Raw genomic sequence first — 11,444 nt, 5'->3', positions numbered from 1 at the left:
TTATAGCAAGAAATAATACTGTGCAAGGATGTTGCAGCCCACAACCCCTGCTTAAGCGTTTTATACTATAAAGGCCTGCTACGCCCACTTTTGTCAGACCCCCCATTCCCTCCAGGGACGCAACCAAGTGGAAGTCTGCACACGCGAAGCAAGAGCTTCTGTGGTCTGTGCGCGTGGCAAGGAAGTGAAGGTGGAAGTGCCCCTGGGAAGTTGGATTTCTGTAGCACGCTGGCACGATAAGTAGGTACCTGGAACCAAAGAGCCGGCCGTTTGATGGGTTTTGGGTGGGTCCGCGCCAGCTGGGGGCAGGAATGAGTGGGAAATTGCAGCACTGTTTGTACCTTACCATTTAATCGCTACTTCTAGGCAGGCAGACAGGTTATGGGAGGGGAAAGCTCTCAGCTCAGGGCGGTACCTCCTGTAAGTGGAGGCCAACAGATATAGGTACCTAGAAGGGAAGGGGGAACAGTCCACTGGGAGACAAAGGCCACTGGTCCAAGCCGGGGGAGAGATGTCAGGTACCTTCCACTTGCGGACCAGAGAAGACAACATACCTCTAGAGGTACCCAAGGTAGCTTCAATGGAGATCTTCTGTTTTCTTCCGTCAGCTTTCTGTATACCTACTATTGAACACGTAAGGATCTTCTGGACTCAGTACTGTAACACCTTGACACGTTTGCCCTTTCGTCTTTAACAGGAAGTTAAGGCACTCTTTCCTTTGCGAAAGCAACGACTCGAGGCCAGCCTGGCGATAATTCGGTTCAAGGGACGCGATCACAAGCCCCACCACTGTGACAGCGAGACGGGAGCTACTACCTTCCCTTGCCTCAACAGCCTACAGTATTCTACAGCACCTCGGACCCGAGTCCTCCTCCACAAACTTCCTGCCGAGCGGCATAGCAATCACTTTAATACACAGACATGGCGCCAACACCAGGGAATTCTCTGCGCGACAAGCAGATCTGTATGTCCCACTGCCTTCCTAACCCCAATGGTCCCGATGCCAGACAGTCTTGCGGTGGACTGACACATGCTCTCCAGTGTCTATCAAGAAGCTCCTGAACCTCAACCAACCCCTCGAACCGACCGACGGCGACGACTCGAATGGCTTCCAATCCGCTTCCGCCCCCTTGCTGAAGGACATTCCCACATGGAAGATTTTGGTTTTTGACGAGCTCGGTCGCAATGTCATCAGCCCAGTACTCCAGGTTTCGGATCTGCGATCCATGGGCGTCACACTACACGTTTCCATTGCGGCCAACAGGCAACCGATTCCTGATGTCGACGCCATCTACCTTATCGAACCGAACGCCAAGAACCTCCAGCAAATCACCAATGATCTTCAAAAGAACCTCTATAACTCTGCCAGCATCAACTTCCTCTCCTCGGTACCACGGCCACTGTTGGAGGACTTTGCGGCGCAAACCGCTGTCGCCGGCACGTCGGAGAAAATTGCCCAGATATTCGACCAGTACCTCAACTTTATCGTTCCCGAGCCGGATTTGTTCAGTCTGGGCATGCAGAAGGAGCATACATACTGGGCGTTGAATAGCGCAAAGACACAAGATGAGGAGTTGGACAGAGTTATCGACAGGATCGTCAGCGGCCTGTTTAGCGTGGTGGTGACACTAGGCGTCATTCCCATTATTCGCTGCCCCAGGGGTGCTGCTGCTGAGATGGTTGCAACGAAATTGGACCGAAAACTTCGCGATCATATTCTCAACTCCAAGGACAACCTCTTTTCGGCACACAGGGCGGCCGCTTCCAGCACTGGAACGCCAAAGCCCCTGCTCGTCATCATGGACCGTAATATCGACCTAATTCCCATGCTGTCCCACTCGTGGACCTACCAGAGCTTATGCGCCGACGTCTTTGGTTTGTCGGAATCGAACCGGATCACAATCGAGAGCCCTGTGGACTCCAATAACCCGGCCAAGGGCACCAACAAGAAGACGTATGATTTGGCTGCCGATGATTTCTTCTGGGCCAAAAACTCATGCCTACCGTTCCCTCAGGTAAGTTGAAAGTGCAGACGGGACACCCTGAGGATGGCCTACTAACCAGGATGCTTAGGTTGCCGAGGACATCGACATTGAACTCACGAAATACAAGGAGGAGGCGGATGCTCTCACCAAGAAGACTGGCGTTAGGGATTTGGACCATTTCGAACAAGACTCGAGTGCAAGTGCTCAGCATCTAAAAGCAGCTGTTACACTCTTGCCCGAACTGCGCGCAAGAAAAGCCACTTTGGATATGCACATGAACATCCTTGCTGCTATCCTTGGCGAGATTCAAAGCCGACAGTTGGATAACTACTTCCAACTGGAGGAGAACGTGTTCAAGCAAACCAAGGCGCAAGTGCTGGATCAGATCAAGACGGCGGACAAGGGCAAGCCTGAGGATTACCTGCGTCTCTTTGTGATCTGGTACCTCAGCACGGAACAGGATGTGTCTCGTCAGGAATGGACGCAATTTGAGGAGGCACTCGCGGCCAAGGGCTGCGACACAACGTGCCTCTCTTACATCAAGCAGTAAGTGCTACCCCCTTTTTTTTCCCTTGGACTTTTCAGCCAGTCCTGACTAACAATACCACACAGAGTCCGCGCCACGACCAAAATGACACAACTCACCACGGTCAATAATCCTTCATCCTCCAACCAGCAACAATCCGGGTCCTCGGACCTTTTCAATCGCTTCTCTGCCATCTCGAGCCGTCTCACCGACCGTCTCAAGGAGACGGGCGTGCCCACGGGCGCTCTCTCCAATAACGTGGCCTCTCTCTTGGGTGGCATCAAGAACTTCCTCCCCGAAGACCGCGACCTCACGGTAACCAAGATCACCGAGTCCCTCATGGACCCATCGGCCGCCAGCTCCTCGGCCATCGCCAAGACGGAACACTACCTCTACTTCGACCCGCGCAGCGCCAACGCGCGCGGCACCATGCCCCAGCCGTCGGCCATGCGGGCCCAAGGGAGCGGGTCGTCCCTGGGCGGTCCCGGTGGCTTGCCAGGATCAAGTGGCCCGGGCCAAACGGCCAGTTTCGGGCAACGCAGACAGGGGTTCTCGGAGGCGATTGTGTTTATGGTTGGCGGTGCGAGCACGGCCGAGTATAGCAATTTGCAGGAGTGGGCGGCGAGAACGACGACGGGAGATCGTGCAAAGAGGAGGGTGATTTATGGTGGTACGGAGTTGCTTAATGCTGGCAGCTTTATCAAGGAGGAGTTGGAGAGGTTGGGTAAGGAGGTTTCGTAGATTGATGGCGAAAGATGAAGGGGAAGAGTGAGGGGTGGAAGTGAGGAGCTGCTATATATCAGATTATGATAACTTTACTTGGTCAAAAGCGTTATCAAGCATTCATGTTTGCATCACGATGTTTGTGTTGGTGTTGTCTTGCCATTTGGACAAAGTCACTCGAGAATCAAGATATCAGACGTGGTGGGCTTTCTTGGCCTCCATCCACGCTCATCGCATGCATGTCTTGCATTCTCCTTCAGCATGACCCGACATGGTGTGCACATGTCACAAAGCTGAGATAGGTGCAGCTGCTGAAGCATGCCAAAAATAACTTGATCAGAGGATTTACTTGGCACCCCGAAACGGAACACCGAGCCCACGGACAGGCGGAGTCGGCAATTCTGCTGATGGCTGATCAAAAGTTGATAACGCGTCCTGGAGACGTTGGAGTCAATGTTGTTAAGTCGTCGTCAGCTAAAGAGGCGAAGGGACTCGTGTGCGCACGTCTTTTCAGTACTTGTATCGCCGCTGAAGAGGCTGTGCTGCTTGCGCATTCGGCATCCAGCATCCGAGTAGTAGTCTAATGCAATAATTGACAGTTCGCATTCGTCTTCGTCATTTCATGAATGAGCGACCCATTTAATTTGCAAAGAAGACTTCCCGACTATCAAGGTGCCTCGCGTTAAAGTTGGCGCTTATCCAAAAACGCCAAGACCAGGGCTTAGCAACTTGAACTGCCAAAGGAGGCGACCAACGCGCGATGCCAAGTTTGGTGTTGTTGGCCGCGCGCAACAGGAAGTGGAAGCCAGGGACCACTGACCGGCAGCTACCTAGCTCTGTACATAGTACATACATGTACACTAGCTTGTGCCAGGCTTGTCCCAGGCTTGTCCAAATGAAGTGGCTCCACACGACGGAGATATAATGTATCATGTACATCAAGGAAGGTGCGATATCAAGCATTGCTTTGCCTCTGATAAACCTTTTGGATAGAGAGAGAGACTCGAAGGAGATTGTAGGGGACCCGAGAAATTGGGATTAAGGAACATGTCACGGTATTATTGCATAGGCTATGTCTGTAACATAAATATACAGTGATGCTCGATATCAAAGACACATTGATTGCATCTACGTAGTGTAGTGTACAGACTAAAACATCGGCTCCCTCCCGCGCACATGCCTGCATTGCCCGATGTCTCTCTTTTCCCACTGCTGATCTTGTGGAAAAGCACAGATGGGGGAAAGTTGCTCTAACACGCAAAGTGCTGCTCTAAAAGTGCCGATCCGGAGTGAGGCCGTCCAACGAGATGAATCCCCAAGGGGAAAGAGGTTCGCTTGTCGAGACGGCAAATTTGATGTCGTTGGAATTGTACTATCCCAACTGCTCCAAGTGGACCACCGCTATGGCAGCGAGTCGAGATGCCGGACTGGTCTGGCCCATTGGATGAGCGCTCTGACCACCTAGGCGGGAAGCTGCGTGTTCGTGTCGCTTCGTTGCTGCGGATGATCCTGACAGACAACCTCAACGCCTCTTTGGATGGATAAGCCGAGAGGTTGAATGAACAAAGTGAGCATGATGGGAACAAGAACATACCTAGAAATTAAGGAAAGATAAAGCAGAGAGATCCTGGTAAGGTAGGTTTCATTGACTAGTCCCCCCACAGCCCAGGCTAAGCAGGAGGCTTCAACCCCTCCGTGGAACCCCTTTAAGAGGCTCAAACTATTGTAAAGACGAATGAACCAATCACGAGCTGTGTCTTTGGGGAAGCAGTCAGTGGAGCGACGTCACTCGGCTCCCTTGGGCGCTGAAACGGGCAACCCACGACACCATGGCGAGCGAGCGTTTGGGCGTTTTGGCGGTTGCGAAAAGGTTGCAAAGGGACCGGGGCGTTGATTGGCCTTGACATGGCCCCTGTAGCCCCGTGCGCCCATGTTGATTTCGAGGAACGGCATCCACTGCGACCAGCCCCCCCAGTTAGACCGTGGACGGCATCATCTGCCATTCGCGCCGTCGCGGTCCTGGCACCACATTCATCAGCTTGAAACTCGAGATTTTCCTCTTTTTTCCCTCCCCCTCTCCCCCTCTCTCTTTCTCTCGTCCCGTCCTCTTTTTGTTGCTCTTGGATTTCACGTGTCTCTTTCGCGGTACGGACAAGAAGGGGTCCAGTAAGAGGAACGAGATCTGGCATGCGGCATTGGCATTGGGCGACGAGACATTGACTACCAACCGCTACCGTACACTTCGAGACACAATCCGAACTTACCCCTCGATACCCCAAACACCCGCCAGTCAAGGAGACGTATTACCCCGTCCTTCCCTGTCAACCATCAACAGATTCACGCCCGGTACTTAGCTTGTCTCGACAACTACAAGGAACTGAACGGTCAACCGCCGAGTAAAAGTAAGCGGTCACTTCTTGCAAGAAACAAACAAGCAAGACGGACGGCATAACACTGCCCAAGGGAGCAAAGCTCCAATAAAGACGGGATACCAACAGGAAGCTGGTTGGGAGAAGGGCCTTGACGGCCGCGGCGCATTCCACACGCACACCAAGCGACTGAGACTTGTGACGAACACCCGCTCGCGCCAAACCTTCAACAGTGATCGACAACGCTTTCTCGACATATCCCACACACTCATCTCTCCCTCCAACTTCCCCGGGGGATCACGGAGTAACTAACCAGAGACCGTAACCCGTTATAAGCGCCCCCTTCAAATCCCGGCACCATGTCGTACAATCGATTAGGCAAGTCTACTTCTTTTATGCTATGAATCACTCTTGATATCAAACAAACACCGAGACCCCAAGTGGGACTGTCACTACATTAGCACCCACTCCCTTTGAACCCTTCCAATATCCCAAACCACATTCCTTCCTCGGGGCCCTCACCCCTTGCTTCCTTGGAACTTCATGGGTCCCAAGAGTCTTGGAGACCTGTCTACCTCGAGGCCGGACCCCAGACTAGCTCTCTCTACTTTCAGGACGACTTCAAGATTCCTGTCAAGAGAAACAAGGGATTAGTTACTTACCTGGCGCAAGTGCACGGCAGTGGTCATCTTCTACACAGCCCATCTCGAGTCTTTGCTCTTACATACACATTGCCGCAACGGGTCGCATTGTGCCGTGCCTTGACGTACAGACTTGGCCATCGTGCGCGTCCGGGCGCGCATATGGGTTGCCTCCTAGCAAGACAGTCACTGGTGATAGCTTGAAACTGTCATTCTAACACTTCCTCTTCAACTGTCTAGACGACGACTTCTACGAAAGTCACCCAATGGATCCCCGAATGCATACGGCGCCCCCGGCGGGCCACCCCATACAGCCAGGCTACCAGTTGGAGGACAACCCGTACCACCACCAGCAAGGCTTCGATATCCCGGCCGGCCCTGGGAGATACAGTCCTGGAGATGCGCTACACATTCAGACTCCTGTGAGTATAGCTGCTATGTCTGTGGGGAACAAGACACTAATGCGCCGAGCAGCAACCGATTGAGGGCATGGGCGGATACAATGCCCCGGGCCAACATTATACCCCCGATTACGCCGTGAACCCGGAAGAGCACCACGATGCCTACTACAACCAGCCCTACGAGCCCCAAGTTGGCCATGACCCATATGCCGCGGCTCCAACACCCCCGGTGGCCGGATACCAGGCGCACGACGACCAACGGCCCATGTTGATGCATACCGATTCTCAAGTCGGCCAGAGCGATCCTTACCACGACGAACCCCAACCGCCAACGAACAATGCGCCCATCAAGAGGTGGAAGACAGTCAAGCAGGTGCTTCTGTACCGCGGTAACTTGGTGCTGGATTGTCCTATCCCTCCAAAGCTGCTGAACCAGCTCCCCCACGGCGAGCGCGACGAGTTCACCCATATGAGATACTCGGCTGCCACCTGCGACCCTTCCGAGTTCTACGAGGAGAACTTCACTCTGCGCCAGAAGCTCTTCAGCAAGCCTAGGCACACAGAGCTCTTCATTGTCGTAACCATGTACAACGAGGACGAGATTCTGTTTGCGCGCACCATGATTGGTGTGTTCAAGAACATCGAGTACATGTGCAAGCGGACGGAAAGCAAGACGTGGGGCAAGGACGCCTGGAAGAAGATTGTGGTCTGCGTCGTCAGTGACGGTCGTGCCAAGATCAACCCGAGAACAAGAGCGTTGTTGGCCGGTATGGGTGTCTATCAAGAGGGTATCGCCAAGCAACAGGTTAACGGAAAGGATGTCACGGCGCATATTTACGAGTACACGACCCAGGTCGGCATGACCATCAAGAACGATGTCGTCCAGCTCATCCCCAAGCAGCAGCCCGTTCAGATGCTGTTCTGTCTCAAGGAAAAGAACCAGAAGAAGATCAACTCGCATCGTTGGTTCTTCCAGGCCTTTGGTCGCGTTTTGGATCCCAATATCTGCGTGCTCATCGATGCTGGTACTAAGCCCGGTGGTAGCTCCATCTACCATCTGTGGAAGGCCTTCGATCTCGAGCCCATGTGCGCCGGCGCCTGCGGTGAGATTAAGGCCATGTTGGGCACGGGCGGCAAGAACCTGATCAACCCGCTCGTCGCCACTCAGAACTTTGAGTACAAGATGAGTAACATTCTCGACAAGCCTCTCGAATCCGCCTTCGGCTTCATTTCCGTCTTGCCCGGTGCCTTCTCCGCTTACCGCTACGTCGCTTTGCAAAACGACAAGAACGGTCAAGGTCCCTTGGAGAAGTACTTTGCCGGTGAGAAGCTGCACGGCGGCGACGCCGGCATCTTCACGGCCAACATGTACCTCGCCGAGGATCGTATCTTGTGTTTCGAGCTCGTCACCAAGCGCAACTGCCACTGGATCCTGCAGTACGTCAAGTCGGCCACGGGTGAGACCGATGTGCCCGCCGACCTGACCGAGTTGATTCTGCAGCGTCGTCGTTGGCTCAACGGTTCCTTCTTCGCGGCTATCTATGCTATCGTCCACTTCCACCAGTTCTTCCGGTCCGATCACTCCTTCTTGCGAAAAATTGCCTTCTTCATCGAGTTCGTGTTCCAGACGGTCAACATGATCTTTGCCTGGTTTGCTATTGGCAACTTCTTCCTCGTGTTTAAGATCTTGACGACGGGTCTGGGCGACGAAAAGCTTCTAGGGACCGTCGGCCAGATTTTGGGCGTCGTGTTCGCGTGGGCGTACGGTGTGACTCTGATAACATGTTTCGTCTTATCCATGGGTAATCGGCCGGCTGGTTCTCCACGGTTGTACATGGGTATGGTTGTTTTCTGGGCCATTATCTTTATGTACGTTTACTCCTCCCTTCCCCTTTTCTTTCACTTGGAAGCCCCTTTACTAACAGTATCACAGCTACCTAATGTTCGCAGCCATCTACATCGCCGTCGTTGCCATCCAAACCGACGTCCAAAAGGGCCTCTCCTTCACCGACCTCTTCCGTAACGAGCTCTTTTACACCCTCATCGTCTCCGTCGTCTCCACCTACGGCATCTGGCTGATCGCCTCCCTCCTCATGTTCGACCCCTGGCACATGGTCACCTCCATGGTGCAGTACATGCTCCTCTCGCCCACCTACACCAACGTCCTCAACGTCTACGCCTTCTGTAACACCCACGATATCTCATGGGGTACCAAGGGTGACGACAAGCCCGACAAGCTGCCCTCCGTCAACACCAAGGACGGCCAGGGTAAGACGGATCTTCCCGACGAAGGCGACCTCAACGCCTCGTACGAGCGCGAACTCCAGGTGTTCTCGAGGAAATACGTGAAGCCGGTGACGGCGCCGACGAGTGCTCAGTTAGAGGAGAAGCAGATGGATTATTACCGCGGTGTCAGATCGATGGTCGTGTTGGTGTGGATGATTACGAACTTTGCGCTGTGCGCGGTGGTGTTGAGTACGGCTGGTCTCGAAAGGATCGATCCGGAGGAAGGAAGCCAGGAGCAGCAAACGACGAAGCGGGCGACGATTTATATGAGTGTGGTGTTGTGGAGCGTGGCGGTTCTGAGCGGGTTCAAGTTTGTGGGGGCTTGTTGGTTTTTGGTGGTGAGGATGTTTAGGGGTGTTTGAGTATGATGCTGTTTTGGTGTTGTTTTTTGCTGTTGTTGTTCTTCTGGAAATGCGTCATGAATTAGTAGCTTTTCTTGTTCTTTTCGAATCTTTGAAGCAAGTGGATGTTACGTGGATATGTGGATTTGGTAAAAAAAAAGCAAAGACAATGGGAGCTGTTTGGTTGAGATGAGTGAGGACATGGAGAGTGGAATGTGGATAGAATCAAGGATGGGACTTGGGAAGGAGTTGAGAGAGATTAGGTCCTTTGCCTCCTTTTAACGCCTTTTTGCTTTAGCCAGAGATACCTATTGAACGTTTTGAAGCTTCAGGGGGGCTTTTCTTGGGTGATCGGAGTGGACATGTGCTTTGCTTGTTTCTACCGCAGATGTTATGGCAGAGATATGAAGTCATGATGATACCTAATGCTATAGTGACGCCAGTCTGTACTCAGGACTTGCGTTGTCGTCTTGCCTATCGCAATGAATACCAGCTCAACCGGTTAATGTTGTTTCCCGCGATGATTGACACAGTTTGTTTACACTAGATCATCTTGCGGTTTTCAAGTGGAATGATATTTAACGTCATGGACAAAGTCGCCTATCCTGTCACATCGAATTATGACCAAGTAGATTCTAATATAAAAAATGTATCGTCTTCGATCGTCTTCATCAACATCTCCGTGGCACTAACTCAACTCTATACACTCATAGACTCGTGCGTGATGGTGATCCCTACCGTTATATAATCTACTGTCTTTTTCGTCAACAAGTCCAACCTTACGGCTCTTCCAACTTATCCAGTTCATGAAGCGTGTCATATTACCATGACTTTCTTCTTCAACTCCTTAAAGTTTTCACACCGAGTTCCCAAGGATGCCATATCCCCTCCCCCCCTATCCCCCCTCCCCGAAAAAAAGGGCAGTATAAGCCTTTCAACGTATCACCTTCCCATCGCTCAACCTTTTCTTTGCAGCTATCTATCTTCCTCATCCTTCCACGACGGGAGATCAGCAAGGTACCCAGAGGCACATACAAACTGTGCAGCACAGCACGAGGAAGTCTGGTCATTCGGATTTTTTTGAAGCGTTTTTGGGTTTTAGGAAGAAAGACATCATTGAACGTCTCACGTCTCAAACATTCATTCGTTCAGAAGAGGGACTAATCTGTGATTCGTCCCGGTCCATTCCCACCCCTCCCTCCGGCTGGGACTCCAAGATGGATTTGACAGCATTCTTCGGCTTCAACAAGTATGGAGATGGTGTATGGAGTTTGGAGATGGAAGTGACGGCGGATAGATGATTGTATCGTCTGTTTATATATGAAGTATCAGAACGAGATTGGGTTTGCGTTCCGGATTGATACCTACCTAGTTAGTAACTTCTCAGGCAATCAATCGAGTACCAGTTGTTATGCTTAACAAGATGATGAACAGTAAGTAGTAATCTTTCGTCTTGAGTTTGCAATCTATATATGCGCAGTTTCAGATATCAATGATAGATCCCGACCCTCACTTGGTTATCTACTTGGAGGAGACATCGTTGAATCTCCCGCCTGCATGTTCTTACCATATCATCGAGCCATTTTGTTCTGGTGATTCAAAATGTTTTCTTTTCTACGAGTGAAGTTGGTACCTAGTCAATGACGGCCCCTCTTTTATCGAAGCCTACACTACCGTATATAAGAAACATAGGGACGTGCCACACCACGCACGACATGCAATGGGAGCGAGGCAGGTACCAAGACGTATGTATATACCGACAATCACTCTCGGTGTAGGAGTCAGGAGCGATCGGTCTCCGTCTCTCATCGTTGCGAGCCTCATCGTCGGCGGTACTGGCGGGTGGTATCTCCTTGTTTGCTTGAGCTTGCGTGTTTGCTTGCTGTGGTTTGCCTGCGGATGCAAACCCGAACTCGAACTCGAACTCGAACTCGCACTCAAATGAATGACAACAACTCGGCACTTTCGCAACTGCTGTTGGTTCTCACTAACTGCAGTACATAGTAAAGCCGAGATTTATCCAAAGGTAGATTCCTCGCTGGCAAAAGTTCATAGCTTGTCAAAGTCTTTCGGTTATGTTCATAGCGGGCGGATTTGTCCCGTCAAGAGTCCATTGCCCAAACTCGTTTGCGGCATGAAATCTAGTCAAACTTCACGATGGCCAAGCCCGGT

At 52.0% G+C, this 11,444-nt stretch overlaps 2 protein-coding genes across 2 annotated transcripts; both read left to right on the top strand.

The window, feature by feature from the left end:
• Positions 1-540: 540 nt before the first annotated feature.
• Positions 541-3,468, top strand: B0T23DRAFT_371670 (Sec1-like protein). The gene is made up of 4 exons (XM_062836663.1): positions 541-964; positions 1,042-2,015; positions 2,074-2,531; positions 2,598-3,468. Exons 1-4 carry the CDS (start codon positions 922-924, stop codon positions 3,250-3,252), a joined length of 2,130 nt encoding a protein of 709 aa, XP_062697798.1. The 5' UTR covers positions 541-921; the 3' UTR covers positions 3,253-3,468.
• Positions 3,469-6,356: 2,888 nt separating this feature from the next.
• Positions 6,357-9,477, top strand: B0T23DRAFT_36606 (chitin synthase I). The gene is made up of 3 exons (XM_062836382.1): positions 6,357-6,666; positions 6,719-8,514; positions 8,579-9,477. The coding sequence occupies exons 1-3, from the start codon at positions 6,511-6,513 to the stop codon at positions 9,291-9,293; spliced, it is 2,667 nt and encodes an 888-aa protein (XP_062697797.1). The 5' UTR covers positions 6,357-6,510; the 3' UTR covers positions 9,294-9,477.
• Positions 9,478-11,444: the final 1,967 nt, after the last annotated feature.

Source organism: Neurospora hispaniola, assembly GCF_033458365.1.
Source record: "Neurospora hispaniola strain FGSC 10403 chromosome Unknown B0T23scaffold_1, whole genome shotgun sequence".
NCBI classification, from domain to species: domain Eukaryota; kingdom Fungi; phylum Ascomycota; class Sordariomycetes; order Sordariales; family Sordariaceae; genus Neurospora; species Neurospora hispaniola.
Note: the sequence above shows the minus strand (reverse complement) of the source record. Positions and strands in the feature narration are given on the sequence as shown.